Source organism: Geotrypetes seraphini, chromosome 8, assembly GCF_902459505.1.
Source record: "Geotrypetes seraphini chromosome 8, aGeoSer1.1, whole genome shotgun sequence".
Taxonomy (NCBI): domain Eukaryota; kingdom Metazoa; phylum Chordata; class Amphibia; order Gymnophiona; family Dermophiidae; genus Geotrypetes; species Geotrypetes seraphini.
Window position 1 is genome coordinate 115,966,096 of NC_047091.1, and position 16,566 is coordinate 115,982,661.

General features: G+C 45.4%; 1 protein-coding gene across 4 annotated transcripts in view; it reads left to right on the forward strand.

Moving 5' to 3' along the window:
* LOC117364739 overlaps nucleotides 1–16,566 on the forward strand; it is a 296,082-nt gene that overhangs the window by 53,492 nt on the left and 226,024 nt on the right. For all 4 annotated transcript variants that reach the window (XM_033954287.1, XM_033954286.1, XM_033954285.1 and 1 more), the window contains exon 3: nucleotides 3,756–5,282. In XM_033954287.1, the coding sequence (XP_033810178.1) occupies nucleotides 3,756–5,282 (1,527 nt within the window). The remainder of the gene's footprint in view (nucleotides 1–3,755; nucleotides 5,283–16,566) is intronic.

The following is a 16,566-nucleotide window of genomic DNA, read 5'->3' on the forward strand; positions in this document are numbered from 1 at the left end:
ACCAGCAACGGGACACCTCTCAGCTCTCCTCCAGTCCGGTAAACTGCTCCCAGTGTGGCTACAGCAGCGGGTGCTTTTACGCTGTCGGAGACGGACCCAGTGACGTCAGGGGTCCGTCTCAGTAAGTGCCTGTCAGCGCCGCCGACCAGGAAGAGGAAGCCGCCGCTGTACACCCGGGACCAGCAACGGGACACCTCTCAGCTCTCCTCCAGTCCGGTAAACTGCTCCCCTCTGCTAGCTATTTGAACTGAGGAGACGTGCCCTGGTCTGGGCGGAAAGGCACTCGCGCATACGCGGTGCGGGCGACTCGAAACTTTGAATTTCCTCAAGCAAAAATGCTTGTGAGGCGTCTGCATCGGGGCTCTGTTGGATCACGTCACCCATTAGTGAGAATAGCTGCCTGCTGTCCCTGGATAACAACTGTTACGGTAAGTAACATTGCTTTTTGGTAAGTTTGATGTCCTCTTTAGTGTATAGTGCTACCCCTCCTCCCATTTTGCCCTCTCTGTCCCGCCCAAGTAAGTTGTATTCCGGTATAGCCATATCCCACCCATGGGAGTCCGTGAACCAAGTCTCGGATATCGCCACCACATCTAGGTCGGCGTTCCTCATTTCTGTCTCTAATTCCAGAATCTTATTGCCCAAACTGTGGGCATTAACGTACATAGCCCTCCATACCTTATGTTTGCTATGTCTCTGTGTAGATATTCCTGCTTGAGCTAATTGGACTCCTATAATACTGTTTGCAATGTGTGTACTTACCTCTGACTCGGAAATGCAGTGTGTACGTACCTTGGACTCAGAATTGGATTGGCAACTTACTTCGCCAAGTTGGTTACTTGCGCCAGCATGTGAGTTGGTACCCTCCCCTAACTTACCTAGTTTAAAGCTCTACGAAGTAGGCGGGCTAGTCGGTGTCCAAAGACGTTCTTTCCCCTTCTGGTCAGGTGAAGTCCGTCAGGTCCCTGTAGTCCTTGCAGTGCCTCTCCATGGTTCAGGAATCCGAAGTTCATCTCCCTGCACCATCCGTGCAGCCAGTCTTTTGTCCTCTGAATACGATCCTCCCTTTCTCTCCCCTTGCCTCTCACTGGGAGGATCGAGGAGAAGGTCACCTGCGCTTCCATCCTCCTCAACTTCTCACCCAGGGCTCCAAAGTCTACAGATATGTTTTCCGTGGTGTTCTGGCAGTGTCGTTCGTTCCAACGTGGATGAGAAGCATGGGGAAGTGGTCATGTGGCTTGATAAGTCTGTCTAGGCAGGCGGTTACATCTTGGATCCTGGCTCCTGGCAGACAGCAAACCTCTCTTGATTGCATATCTGGTTTGCAAATTGGTCCCTCGGTGCCCCTCAGCAGGGAATCCCCAATGACTACCACTCTGCGCTTCTTTGGGGGGAGCTGATCTGTTGTCTCCGGAACCGGAATCGTCTGGTGGACAACTTCCTGTACCTCATTGGCAGGTTCCTCCAGTAACAGCTGGAATCTGTTCCTCAAGGTGATTAGTGTTAGAGAATGACACGGGGAAAAAATCTGTCCCCGTCACCGCCCCGTCACCGGCCCACCATCCTCTGCACCGCCCCGTCACCGCCGATCCCTTTACCGCCCCGTCACCGTCACCGCCATCCCATTCACCGCCCCGTCACCGCCCCTGCCATCCCATTCACCGCCCCGTCACCGTCCCATCCATATAAGCCTTTTTCCTTTCACTCCCTCCTTCCAATTTGAGCCGGGAACACTAGCGATCGCACGGTCCCCGCGGCCACTACCTGCCTGCCCGGTCGATCCTGGTGTTTGGCCGGCTCTCTCCCTTCTCCTCACCTTGGTTTGTGGGTTTTCTTTTTCGGCAACCTGCGCGCTTTCCCAGGGAGCCGCACACGCGCGGCTGCTCAGTGTTCGATCTTCTGCTCTGCTGCAACTTCCTGTTTCCGGTTGCGTCAGAGCAGAAGATCGAGGCTGAGCAGCGGCGGGTGTGCGCGGCTCTCTGGTAGCGTGCGGGTCGCCGAGGAGGAGGATCTGCGGACTGGGGTGAGGAGAGGGGAGAGAGCTGGCTGGACACTGGAATCGATTGGGCGGGCGGGTGTGAGCTGCGGGGACCGCGCGATCCTTCATGCCTCACTGCGGGGGACAAGACCATTCACCGCCCCGCGGGCGGTGAATGGCTTTGTCCCCGTCGCCGCAGCGACTGCTAGTTTTCTTCCCCGTTTTCGGCGGGTGACCCGCGGCTAAAATGCGGTGGCCGCGGGTAAACCGCCACCGTGTCATTCTCTAATTAGTGGGGTTGATGTTAAACTGTTGACAAATCCAAAACTTCACCTCACTCTACAAGAAGAGGAAATAAGTAATTCTCTTGCTAAATCTCAAGTCTGAGATAGCTACCTCTGATATGTTGTAAATTTTACATTAAAAGTGTTCCATCATCTTCTTCTCTTTTTGGTTTCAGGGTTGCACTCTCTTCCCCCTCTGATGGTCTAGTAGGCTGGGACAGGAGGGATCCTTCCTGTCCTGGCCGATACTAACAATTTTTTACTCCTTCCCCCTGCGTCCTTTTTTTCGCATCCCTGGTGGTCCAGCGGTGTATGGGCAGGAGTGAGCTTTTCAATCTCCCGCCCGGTCCAGCGCCGCTTCCTGAATGGCTGCCGCCAGTTCTTGCAGGTTTTGTGGGGGTCTTGAGAACTGGCGGCAGCCATTCAGGGAGTGGCACAGGGTCAGGCGAGAGCTCAAAAAGCTCACTCCTGCATGTCGGATGTGCCGCTGGCTGCAAGATCGGAAGGAGGGGCTCTGCGTGGGGCAGAAGCGTGGAAAGTTAGCTCTTGCTCATACACTGCTGGACCACCAGGAATGTGAAAAAAAGGATGCGCGGGGGTGGGAGGAGGTATCGGCCAAGATAGGAGGGATCCCGGCCTACTAGGTCATACGGCAGGACGGCAGAGGCCTGCAGCAAGTCTGGGATGGGTTGGGTGGTCACTGGGTGATGAACTGAATATAGGACAAGACCCCCATTTTGGACCCTTTCTTTGCACAAAAATCCCATCCTATATTTGAATATAATACGGTAAGTGCGTGTTGTGACTGCATCTTGAGAATTGTGTACATTTCTGGTAGTTCTTATGTGAAAAGGGAGATAGTTGGTAACTGGAAAAGTTTCAGAGAAGAGCAATACAAATGTTGTAGGACTCTTCCTTTTAATGAAGGCTTGGGAAAAAAAATGACTGAAAAGGAATATGGGGTTCTCGATGTGTGCCAAGTGAAATGGTGATTTAACCTTTTAAACACTAAGAGAGAGCACTCCATGGAACTAGTAACTAGCATACCGAATATAAATTTTAGAAAGTATTTTTTTCTCTTTTACTTGGTGCATGTTTAAGCTATGGATCTTTTGCTGGAGGATGTAATCAAGAAAACAAACATAATTCTGTTCCAAAGAGGTTTGAAAAAGTCTATAAAAAAGCAAGCAATGATTTTCCCCAAGTTTATTTGGGTATCTCTGGAAATAAACTATTAAATAATCTTTTGTGGGATATGTTGGGTGCCTGTGTTTTGGTCTGGCCAGTGGTAGAAATATAGATTGCTGTGCTAGGTGGGCCTTGATCTGACTCAATGCAGCTTATTTTGTGAATCTATGTGTATTGCTAGTCTTTCTCTCTTTAACGTAAGTCTATATAACTAGAAATAAAAATTCCTCAGACTACTGTTATATAGTATTTGAGACAACCCAACCATTTCTAGCTGAATGTCCTTTTTTTTTTTTTTTTAACAGGTCCACCAAGCAGGCCATCAATGAGAAATGAAGGCGATGGCAGATTTTCCTTTGACAAGCCATACTGGAAGGATGAGTTTAACCCAGAACCTTTCCCTAACATGGAATTTGATTCTGCTTATAGAAGATTTCAGGCTGGACCTCAGTATGGTCCTAGTTCTTTATCACCTGGGGAGATGGGAGGCCACCATATGGAACACCCAAGGCCATCACGACCTAAATTCCTATGCCCAGAAGACAGAGGAAAATTTTATAAAAGTCTTAATAGAGTGAAACGGGAGAAACCTCAGGTACCTGCAGGAGATGGTCAAGAGGGGCTTTCCAAGACCAAAAAAGGTCATAAGAAAATAAAGCGAACTGAGCCAACAGAAGAGACTGACATTATGTCAAAATTTGGCAGCCAAATAATCAAATGGGCAGGGTTCAACAGCATACAAAATGACAGCATTTTTAAAGAGCAGCATGAGACTCTCTTTAAAGTGGACACGGAAAGCTGTGCCAAAACGCTGGCTGCCTACAAATGTTCAATTAAGGAAGCACAGCAAGACTTCTGTTACTTCAGCTTTAACAATGCAAAAAATGCAGCTTTGAGGACTCCATCAATAGATAATGATCTTTTAAGCATGCTGAAGGACAAAAATATAATACAAAGCAGGAATGGTTTTATTGAATTATTAAATCCTATTGATAAGGAATTAATGACTGTTCAAGCACGCCTTCTGAAGGCTGGTATTCCATTGCTAATGGCCTGCAATGCTTTTGAGATAGACCAAAAGACAGAAGGTCTCAAAAGCACTGCACAATTTTCTAATGCTCTAGAGAAAAGCATTTCCTTATGTCGAAAGTCACTGGTGCTTGTTGGTCAAACTTTTGCATTTGTGACCTCCTGCAGGCAAGAAAAAATATTAGATTTACTTGGGTTAAGTGAAAAAGCTCCCAAACCTTCTGGCTTCCCAAATCTTGATGATTCAGCATTGTTTGGGAAAGAATACCTGACTTATTTGAAGATCTGGATGGAGAGTACGGGTTGTAACTTCAAACTGAAGAAAGAGGAGCAGGCCATTGAAGGAAATAGTAAAACTTCAATTAAACAAGAGATGGTCGAGAGTAAAGAATGTTCTGTAGAAGAAGAGTCAACAGATCTGAGTGAAAGTTTGCTTGCAGAAGGGAAAGAAGTCCCAGTTATGAAAACTTCAGAAGACGACAAAGACAACCCCATTCTTACAGCTATAAAAGAACTGAACACTTTGCAACCTGGAGAAGAGTCTCAAGAAATGACAATTTTGCAGGCCTTTAAGGAAAGTTTGCTGAAAAAGGAAGCAGGTTCTGCTGCTGACACTAATGGAAAGGAAGGAACAGAAATCCCTTTTCTAGAAGCTGATGCACAAGGAATGGGGATCCCAGTTCTGCACACTTGTACCACAGGAGGAATGGAGATTCCTGTCCTACAAACTAGAGAAGAGAGGATAAAACACATTTCCCCAAAACCTCACTATCTGAGACCATCACAGGTGCCACAGAAGCCAGGTAAATAAGCTGAAATTTAGGCAAGGTATGATGTCTGGAGACAAGGATGATCCTGTGTATAGCTCAGTTGGTAAAATCTGCTTGGTGTAAATGACTTTGTTTGCTAACTCCATATGGATAACATAAATCTAATGAAGAAATTGTTTTGATGTCTCCTCTCAAAAATAATCTGCCCAAGTCACAGATGGTGGTGTTGGCTATTTTTTTGTTACTTTCAGCAGCTGATGCATAGGCCAAATTCTACTTAAGCTATTCTTTAATATTATGCAAGCTTTTGCCAGCTGATGTCTAGTTAGTGGAACTTTTGAGCTTCATTATCTATGCTCACCTGCATTGGGTGAATGTAGTTTCTGAGGAAATATTTCATGAAAGCAATATTTCACTCTTAAGAGAGCATTTTAAAATGCTGACTTTATTCATGATCCCAGCCCTTGCCCCTGGGAGGGGGTGGTCCTTATAATCATTCTAGAATGCAAATTTCTCATCCATTTTTATTACAAGTATCCTGAAAACCTGATTGGCTGAGTTTGTCCTGAGGGCTGAGATAAGAACCACACTACTCTAGCTTAATATGAGCTGTTGTCTGAGTTTCTTGCTAGCATAGTGTTCTTCAATGTAAGGCTTGTGAGCCAATGGTGGCCTCCGCAGTCCTATTTTATTTTATTTTATTTTTGTACTGCTGCATATAAACTGTGGACTTTGTATTGAAGAACACTACCTGGTCCAATTTGAACTTTCTCTGTCCCTGCCCTCCCTCCCCTGTTTGGCTGCCTACTACTGTCTGTCCACCCGACGGACTTACAAATATTCATTGTCCTGGCACTGATTCAGCCAGGCTCTCTCTGGCCAAACTCAGGGTTTTTTCCTCTGAATGTCCCTTCTGTATGGCAATAGAAAGTTGCTGCAGAGGAAAGACCTCTGGGGTTCGCCAGAGGGAGGGAGCCTGCCTGCATCGTTGCTGGAACAACGATCTTTTTAAGACCGTTGGGCAGAAGGTAGGCGGGTAGGAAGGGATGCTGGATTCACAGGATGAGGAGGGAAAGGAAGATGGAAAAGAGAAAGAAAGATCTGCCTGAACCAAGCAGGAGGAGAGGTATTGGGGGAGATGCCGAACTTAGAAGAGCATAAATGAGTGATGCTGGGGCGAAGTGGGGGGCAGTGGGACTGCTTACCGTGGCTTTTTTAATGGGAACATTAAGTCTTCTATCCTCATATTTCTTCCACACCTTCCAGTTTTGAATCAACAGTTCTAAAAAGGGGTGCTTTATCTTTTTTCCCTTCCTTGTGGAGTGCAGGTAAGCACTGTTTTCTGACACATGCAGATGGAAAGATGGGAGAATCTGGACTTTTTTTTTTGGGGGGGGGGGTAATTGTTGAGGGATGGGGATGTAAAGAAGGAAAGAAAGATGAGAACCTGGATATGGAGAGGGAAAGAGACAAAGTAAGAGATGGATGGGAGAAAGCATAGGAACAGAAACAGGGGTGTTGCTGGACATGGGAAACAGATGGATACAGAAGTGCTGGATGCAAGGGAAACAGAAAGAGGGAGGAGATGATGCACATGGAGGGAGAGAGATTTGAGATGGAGGCAGAAAAATGTAAGAAAGCTGAATATGGTAAAAATCAGTGCCACAGATAACGACAAAAATGAAGGAGGAGAGAAAAGTAGCTGCAAATGGATAAGGAAAGCCCAGCAAAGTTAAGAGCAGAGACTGGGAACACGATGTTCAGAAAAATAAAATCACCAGACAACAAAAGTAGGAAAACTGATTTTATTTTCAATTTGGTGATTGAAATATGTCTTTTTTGAGAATTTAAATCTATTGTCTTTATATTATGCACTATTCAAGAAGAAATCCATTTCTTTCTATTTCTCTGGTGTGCTGCATACAGAGTCTGGTATCATAGGGTTTTGTTTGTGTACGTTAGTACTGTACTTTTAATTTGCGGGCTTATATTTGAAAAGGGTTTATTCGTTCTTCAAGGACATGGGGTATTACATTCTCACATGTAGGTAATGTCATCCACAGAACCCAGTATGGATACTATGAAGTTCATTGTCACTTCAAATTTTTAAAGTCAATGCCCATACCGTATGCATGCCGGTGCCTTCCTTCCTGATGTTGGCTAACAGAACCATTAGTTCATCATTTTCTGTGGAGCTGAGAAACTGGGTCTTCAAGATCCCAGTTTGTTAATCATTTTCGGTTTTTATGTGCCTTCCTGTCTTTTTTTTGGGGGGGGGGGATTAATTAAGAAACAAACAACTTTGTCATATTTCTTTGTTTTCCTCATGTTTATTTCTACAGAGTTTCGTTCATTTTGGCCACTGGACCTTTTTTATTACAGGGAACATCGATCATTTTTAGGTTCAATTTTATTCGAGCTCCTTGGGCCATCGAGCCCTTTGACTTTGCACTGGCTGTTTTTCCCTCCATGTCAAAATCAGTATGACTGGTTTCAGAAAATGCTGTTGGAATAGGACCATTTCATTCTGTAATCCGCATAAGTAGTGCGCTCAGTGTCTTAGTCCTGAGCATCAGGACACTTCCTATGTTCTTTGTCGACGTATTCAAAAGAAGCCACTTAAGCCCGCAAAACTACATTGAGAGAGGAAAAGTCCAAGATAACATTCTTTCTGAGAGGAGAAGAGGACAATTCTCTGGGTAAATATGCATTATTTTGCTCTGAGCTTTGATAATTTTGGGGATAAAAGCAAAATTGTGGGCTCCTTTATATAGACAGTTTAGATCTTAAAAGAGCAAACTTTACTTAGCTAGTTTTCATAGTATAAAAAACTTTTATAGTTTTTAAGCTTGAATTTTCTGCTAGAGATGGTCTCTGGTAAGCATAGCAGGGTCTGGCTTAGTCTTCATTCCCACACACCCCTAACTAATTTCTTTACTTTAGCCTTAATTTGTAGTCAATTATTCTAATTAGGACAGCAGGAGTACTGTTTATTACATATTCTTATTTTTTGAGGCGCTTCACTTCTGGCAGTGATCCTTAGCGAATTGAACACATAGGCATTTGTTGTTACCCTTATTCTTTGCGGTACATCTTATACCTTATTTACCATGGACCCCTGACGAAGGTGTACTGTCCGAAACACGGACTGTGTCGGGTCCCTTGGTTGGTAAAAAGGTTTTTATATTACTGCAATTAATTTGGTACAATAAATCCTGCCTGCATCTTTTATATTGCCTGCAGTTTCTGTTGGTTTTTCTGATTATCTCATAGAAACATAGAAGATGACGGCAGATAAGGGCCATAGCCCATCAGGTCTGCCCACTCTACTGACCCACCCCCAAGTCTACTATCCTAGGGATCCCACTCCTGGTGACAGGTACCCTTGACTTAACCCTCTAAGGGATCCCACATGGGCATCCCATTTGCTCTTAAATTCTTGCACGCTGTTTGCCTCAATCACCTGCACCGGGAGCTCGTTCCAAGGATCAATCACTCTCTCGGTGAAGAAATATTTCCTGGTGTCACCATGAAATTTCCCGCCCCTGAGTTTGAACGGATGCCCTCTTGTGGCTGAGGGTCCTTTGAGAAAGAGAATCTCTTCTTCCATCTCAATGCGGCCGGTAATATACTTAAGCGTCTCGATCATGTCTCCTCTCTTGAGTGAGTACAGCCGTAAATTTTTCAGCCTTTCCTCATATGATAGATCCTTGAGCCCCGAGACCATCCTGGTGGCCATCCGTTGCACTGACTCTACTCTCAGCACATCTTTTCGGTAGTGTGGCCTCCAGAATTGCACACAGTATTCCAAATGAGGTCTCACCGTGGTTCTGTATAATGGCATTATGACTTCAGGCTTCCGGCTGACGAAACTCCTGCGGATGCAACCTAACAACTGTCTTGCCTTAGATGAAGCCTTCTTCACATGATCAGCAGTTTTCATGTCTGCGCTGATGATCACTCCCAAGTCTCGTTCTGTTGAAGTTTTAGCTAAGGTCTCACCATTCAAGGTGTAAGTTCTGCACGGATTTCTGCTGCCGAGGTGCATGATCTTGCATTTCTTAGCGTTGAAGCCCAGCTGCCAGGTCGAGGACCAAAGCTCCAACAAATGTGTAGGTCCTGTGTCATACTATCGGGTGAATTGCCGTCTCTCACTATATTGCATAGTTTAGCGTCGTCAGCGAATAACGTTATCTTACCTTGAAGCCCCTGAGTTAGGTCCCCTAAGAATATGTTGAAAAGGAGCGGGCACAAGACTAAGCTCTGCGGTACTCCACTGGTAACCTCCGATGTTTTAGAGAGGGTATCGTTAACTACCACTCTCTGAAGTCTGCCACTCAGCCAATCATTGACCCATGTAGTTAGTGTTTCTCCCAGCCCCATTGATTTCATCTCCTGCTTGGCGAGAAGTTATATATGTGTGCTCACTGCAAAGAGCTCCTAGCTATCAGAGAATGAATTCATTCCCTTGAGGCTATTTCAGACTTGGAGGAACTAAGGGAGACAAGTACATAGAGGGGACCTACAGGGACATTGTAGAGAAATCCCATCTCTAGTCTAGGCAGCCTCTGTGCTGCCTTGAAGGAGGGAAGTCTCCTAAAATGAAAGCATCACCCTGGTGAAGTAAGAAATAATCTTTTAGCTGCCCACCAGAGGATGCAATATCCTCTCACACTGAGGATGTCTCTCCAGGGACTTCTTCCCAGGAGGGAAGGATTAGGCCAGCTGTTGTAGTTGGTGATTTGATCATTAGGCATGTAGATAACTGGGTGGCTAGTGGGCACGAGGATTGCCTGATCACTTGCCTGCCTGGTGCGAAGAAGGTGGACCTCTTGCATCAGGATTTTAGATAGTACTGAGGAGGAGCCGGCTGTCTTGATACATGTAGGTACCAATGACAGGAAAATGTGGGCGGGAGGTTCTGGAAGCCAAATTTAGGTTCTTAAGTAGAAAGCTGAAATCTAGATCCTCCATGGTAGCATTTTCAGAAATGCTCCCTATTTAACATGTAGGACACAAGAGGTAGGCAGATCTCCGAAGTCTCAATTCATGGTTGAGATGATGGTGGTGCAGGGATGAGGGATTTAGATTTGTTAAAAAATAGGCAGCCTTCTGGGAAAGGGGGAGCCTATTCTGAAAGTATAGATTCCATCTTAACCGGAGCGGAACCAGGCTTCTTGAAGGATACTATTGAAACAGGATATTTAGGGAGTCCCAAAAGAGAGGTTTCAATAATGGTGAAAGAAAGCTAGGAGTACTTAAGAGGATGGCAGAGTAAACTAGTTAAATTATCCCTTTCATCTTCAGCAGCCTGTAGATACAAAGAAAAAACCACAATTTGAAGTGTCTGTATACAAATGCTAGAAGCCTAAAAAGTAAAATTAAAATAGGAGAGTTAGAGTATATAGCGCTGAATAATAAGAGAGATATAATAGGCATCTCAGAAACTTGATGGAAGGAGGACAGTCAATGGGTACAAATTATATTGCAAGGATAGAATAGATCAAATTTGTGTGTGGGGATGGGGGTGTTATGCTACGTGTTAGAGCAGTAGTCTCAAACACGCGGCCCGGGGGCCACATGCGGCCCGCCAGGTACTATTTTGAGGCCCTCGGTATGTTTATCATAATCACAAAATTAAAATAAAACAGTTTATTGATCATATGTCTCTTTAGCTATAAATTACAATATTATTATTAAGACTTAGCCAAAAGGAAAGATTTATAAACTATAAAGAGTTTTACCCCATGCAAAATTGCCATTTCTTTAATAAGACATTAACTATTTTTTCTGAGGCCCTCCAAGTATCTACAAATCCAAAATGCGGCCCTGCAAAGGGTTTGAGTTTGAGACCACTGTGTTAGAGGGAAATGAATCAAGCAAAATACTGTATTTTTCGCTCCATAAGACGCACCTAGATTTAGAGGAGGAAAACAAGAAAAAAAACATTCTGAACCAAATTCTCTCTGCCAGGCTCTGCACCTAACCCCACACTCCTTGCCAGGCTCTGCACCCTGTCCTCAACTCCCTGCCAGGCTCTGTACCCTGTCCCCCCTCTGGTGGTCTAGTGGTAGGACAGGGCACAAGGCAGGCAGGTTGCAAGCAGGTTGGGGAAGGGTGCTATAATGAATTTGGGAAGTTTCACTTTCATAAGGGGGAGGTTCCTTCCTTCCTGATATAGGTTCATTGTCCTTTTGGAAGGAGACAGAGATGGGCTAGCTTGAGTGCAACCTATGATTTTCTAGATGTTTCCATTAAACTGTTAGTTATCTTCATTGATATGTACAGAATAGGCTTTCCTGCGTATAAATTTGTGTTCTCTACTCCTCCGTTTCACTGTGGTTAAAGTGAGGTTAAATCATATGCGTTTTTTTACGCAGAGTTTCTCAATACAATCTGCCAATCAACACTGGGTGGTCTCACATGACATGCCACAGAACCAGACATCAAACAATAAAAGCCTCAGTAAAGTTTACACAGTACCTTCAAGAATTGGCATCTGTCTCTATTGTTGATCAGATTTTGTGAGCAGGTGTAAGCTTTATCCTTCCAGAACAACCCAAGGCTCTTTCCCTAGTAACAGCAGCAGATGAATCCAGAGACCAATGGGATAGCACACATCTACCAGCAGGCGGAGATAGAGAAACTGATTAACAGGTGGTCCCATTGGCTGGCACTCCTCCTGTATCTCCAGTATTCTCTATCTCCCAGCAGGAAATGGTCGCTATTCAACTAGCTCCTGAATTCTGGCTGTGACTGGAACTTTATTTTCTCCTGTTGAGGTTTCTCTTCAGTGAGACTGCCATTTTGTTTCTCCTGTTGAGGTTTCTCTTCAGTGAGCTGGCGATGCTATTTCTCCTGTTGAGGTTTTCTCTTCAGTGAGAGGGGTGTCCGGCTGAACGGTGCCGGCTTTAGGGGTTACACCTGCCCCCCCCAGGTCCCTGCCTCACCCTCCCTCCATTGCTAGAGGGTCTGACTGGGTCTCAATTTTGTTCTTCTTTCCCTTCTCTGTAAAAAAAAAGAGACCACAATTGCTACATTCATGCATGTTACTGCTGCTCAACCAGCTTTAACTGGCTTCAACCGGCCCTAACAACAAGCTTGTGAGTATGTCTCTGTTTTTTAATGTTGGTTGAACTTCAGGTTCTGTTTGGGAGTCTTAGTAATGTGGGTTCGGTCAACGAATGTTTAAGGAATGGATATTTTATTGAGGCTAAATTTTATGACTAGAAATCCGTGGAGGGAGCCGGGACTTCCCGCCCTTTGCATGCACGCGCTTGGTTTCCTTGTTGGTTACAGCGCAGCAGTAGCGGTGCGATTTCATGCTCACACTTGTTCTTATTGTTGGGTTTCAGTGTAGCAGTAGTAGTCCTGTTTATTCTGAGACTCTCTTTCATCGGTGTTTGTCACGGCTATGTGCAGCTGATTGTGCAGGTGCCGGTTTATAGCAGCGCACATGAGATGGGACATGTTTTTTCCGGCGCTGTGGGCCGTTCTTCTGGTTATTCCCTGAGTCTGATTTTCTTTCTATGCAAGCTGCGGCAGGGTAAATTTTGCGGGGCTTGAATCCGACTATGTTTCTAGGAGCGTTGATGCAGCGGCCACGTCAACGGCGATGGCGGGAGAGCTGCAGCGTTCCGGTAGTTTGTTTCCAGCTGACTTTGGTCAGGGTATGCCGGGGCTTCTCTCCTTTCCGGTTCAGACAAGTTGTATGTGTTTCACCAACTTTGGGACAAGCTTGGGCAGATTTATATGTCTATGTCTGTGTTCCTGCTGTACTCCCTTGAAGGAAGCTGTTTGTTTAATCGGACTCTGGGGTTAGCACTCAAGGGGTTTACCAGAGAGATTCTGACCTGTGCTAGGTCACCCAGTCTCGGTTTGTCTCCGGACTGGGGCGACATACGGCAACTCACGGCACGGTGAGATCAGCAATAAGATAGTGCCCTGTATTTCACAAAGGTATCTCATTGTCTCTCTTAGGGGTCTCTGCAGATTGAGCCTTTGTCTGTTGGTACTGTCCTTATTTGGGCATCTGTGCTGAGTTGCATGTGTCTAGTAGTGGCACAGGATATATATGCCTAAAGTACAAACAGTTTCCAAGTTCGGGCTGTCTCTATGGGCATAATGACACTGCGCATCTTCCTGCGGCCAGGACTCTCTTTCTCTATTTCTGAGGGGGCCTGGACTTCAGATTTCCATGCTTATCACGCTGGTTTTTCCTGTCGCCATTTTCTCATGGCACATGCTAGACGTGCCCCCCGACCAGACAGGAACGGCTGTACAGCTCCTTTTAACCAGGAGCCAGTTACCTATTCTATCAAACCCGCAGAAGATCACGCGCTATGTGGCTGTTAGCCTCATCCCTGAAGCTCTCATTAGCGATGTGAGCTTTGTCTGATACCTGTAAGGATGCTGTTGTTTTCCACGGGGTGGTAGATGCAGCATCTTGATTGATTATAGTACATATTCACTTTAAAGGACATAACGTATTTCGCTCATGTTGCATGGAGTTAGTACTGTTTTCATGGTTCCAGTATATTCCTCTTTACATTGTGAAACTTGATTTTTCCTAGGAGAATCTTCTTGCAGATCCTACAGTTCTCATCCTGCCATTCCTTGACCTTCTGCACTTCATTCTGAGGGGATCTTGACTTCTTCCAATGACTCTTCAGGCTTTCTCATGAGGGAGAAGACGATATAATGTCAGGTCAGGGGGCTGTGAAGATTTTTCAGGATACTTGCAACTTTGCATCCTCCTCAGGTTTCCAGTTCGTTCTTGGAGTCTCTATGTTTTGTGCTTCCCTTTTCAGTGGTAGTGGTCCTCAGGACAGTTCTTGTAGTTCTTCGGGAACTAAGGGACGTTGTTCCACTTACTGCATGGTGCCCAAGACGGGGGCATTGGGCTGGCTGGATCCCATTCTGCTGAATTAGTTTCTCAGGGTTACACATTTCTGCAGAAAAACTGGGAGAATATTTACATTTTCACTGTGGACTCGGAATCGGCAATAGGTTTGCTTGCCTCTCTTTGAGCAGCGCTTTCGGTTTTGGCACATGCCATTTCACCTACCCAAGGCTTCAAGAACATTTTAGAAAATGTGGGCAGTGGTACCGTTTTGGCGCTACCAGGTGATTCACCTAATTTCTTCTTGACTGACTGCTTGATTCGGACGTCTTCCAGTCGGGCCATTTGACTGACACGAAAAGGGTGGTTTCTTTTCCTCAGTTCTTTGGATGTGAATCTTCGAATTTGCACAGCGCTCTTTTCTCCTGTACTATTTATAGATGTATCGGGGAGATGTTTTTATTCATATAAGAGAGAAATGTGTTTCTTCCCAGAGACTAGGGCGATGGGTCACAGTCTCAGGTTTGCATTCTTCTTTGGTTACCATGACCCAGAGTATGGGATTCTGTACAGGTTCTAGGATCCATGTTGCTGACTCCACTGGGAACTTCGGCTTGCTTTCCCATTATAACGCTACAGCAGTCGCTTTTGTTCTGGTGGTTCCCGGTATCTCAGGGCTCCAATTATTTTGTAGGCTCCTCATGCATCGCTCTGTATGATTTGGTGGCTCAGCGAGATTTCTCTTTTCAAAGGCGTGCCTCGGTCTTTGCTGGACTAGCTCATGGCCACCAAACATCCCGGGCTGTCAGGTTGGGGGGCTCTGTGCCTTCCATCCTCAGCTACAGGAGTCTGGTCTTAAGAGGCGACTCAGTACTTGTTCATTCTTCTACTCTTGAGCATGGTCAGGCTACCTTTCTGGAGCTTCAGACCATTCTTCCGGAATGCCGCTAAGGGTTCTTTCAGTCAGTATTATGATGGGGTATTTCTCTACAGCTAGGTGATGTACTCAGTTGGCAGGTATAGTTGTTGTTCTACTTCAATGGGTGGACCCTCAACTTCCTCTTCTGTTGGCAGATCATTTTAAGGTTCAGGAAAAGAGTTTGGATAGACTTTCTCTCCACGAAATCTGAGCATGGCCCATTTATTGTATGTTACAGTGTACAGAAAATGTAAACGTTAGTAATAGTGAAATCTTCTACATCCTGGATATTGGGAATTTTGGCTCAGGCGTTCAAGCTCTTTTTATGGACGTGAGATCTCCTGGAACTAGACCTCATGGCCTTGTCTCACAATTCAATGCTTCATAGCTTCTTCGGCGGGCACAGGGAGTGGGAGTTAGAGGGGGTAACAGCGTGGCTTCTTTCTCAGCTCTGGTTTCTCTTTTTCAGTGTTTTCCCCTGACTGATGATGGCTTGGATTTGCCATCTCAAGCTTGCTTTCCGGGCACAGTATTTGTAGAATCTCTGGCTTGGCTGGGCCATCCTTGCTATGTGGATCTGATGAGTCTTTCGACAGCCGGACTAAGAAGTTTCCTGGTATCTCCGGATTTGCTCACCTAGGGTACGATTTACATGGATATTCGTACTACTTTGGTATTACGACCTAGCTTTTGAGAAGTCATGACTGACGTGTAAGGGTTATGCGAAGCAGGTTGTTTCTTCTCTTATCCAGGCGCTAAAGACGTCTTCACCTGTGGCTTCTGTTTCCTTTTGGAGGTTTTTCCTTTCTTGGATATTTCTCAACATTTGCACCCTTCCAGAGTTCCTTTTTGGCACAGGTGTATTGCTGTGGGCTTAGCGTTCAATTCCCTTCAGCTTCAAGTGCCATTCTTAGCTTGTTACAAGGGCTAAGTATATTGCTCTTCGATTACTTCTCAGCTTCATGTAGTTCAGTTCCTAAACGGAGTACAGTATATTTGTACACCTCTTAGAAAGCCCTCCGGAGTACAATCTTAAGGTACTTCTTCGCAGTTTACCGAAGGCTTCATTTCCTCCTTGTGTCATTGAACACGGGGTTTCTTGTGGCCGTGGTTTCGACTCTGCAGTTTTCTGAGTTGCAGGCCTTGTTCAGCGGGGATTCCTATTTCTGATTTCCAAAATCTGGGATATCAGTTCGGACGGTACCACAATTCTTTCTAAGGAAGTGTCTTCCTTTCTTTTATGACACTCTCACTTTTCCTTCCTTCTTCCTGGGAGGAGAAATGGGGAGACGTGCTTTTATTCACTGCATTTTTTTGAAAGTGCGTAGCGTCCTCCGCGAGCAAGGTTTCTAATGACTTTTAGTTGTTTAGATCACCTTTTTGTATTCTTCAAGGGATGCCTCAAACATATGGCGGCGTCCAAAGCCTCCATCGCTCGATGGATCCAGGAGGACATTCATTACGCTTGCTTGATGGCAGGGAAGCGGTTGGCGAAAGAACTTCATGACCATTCCATCAGAGTGATGGCTACTTCTTGGACTCGGTCCAGAGGTTTT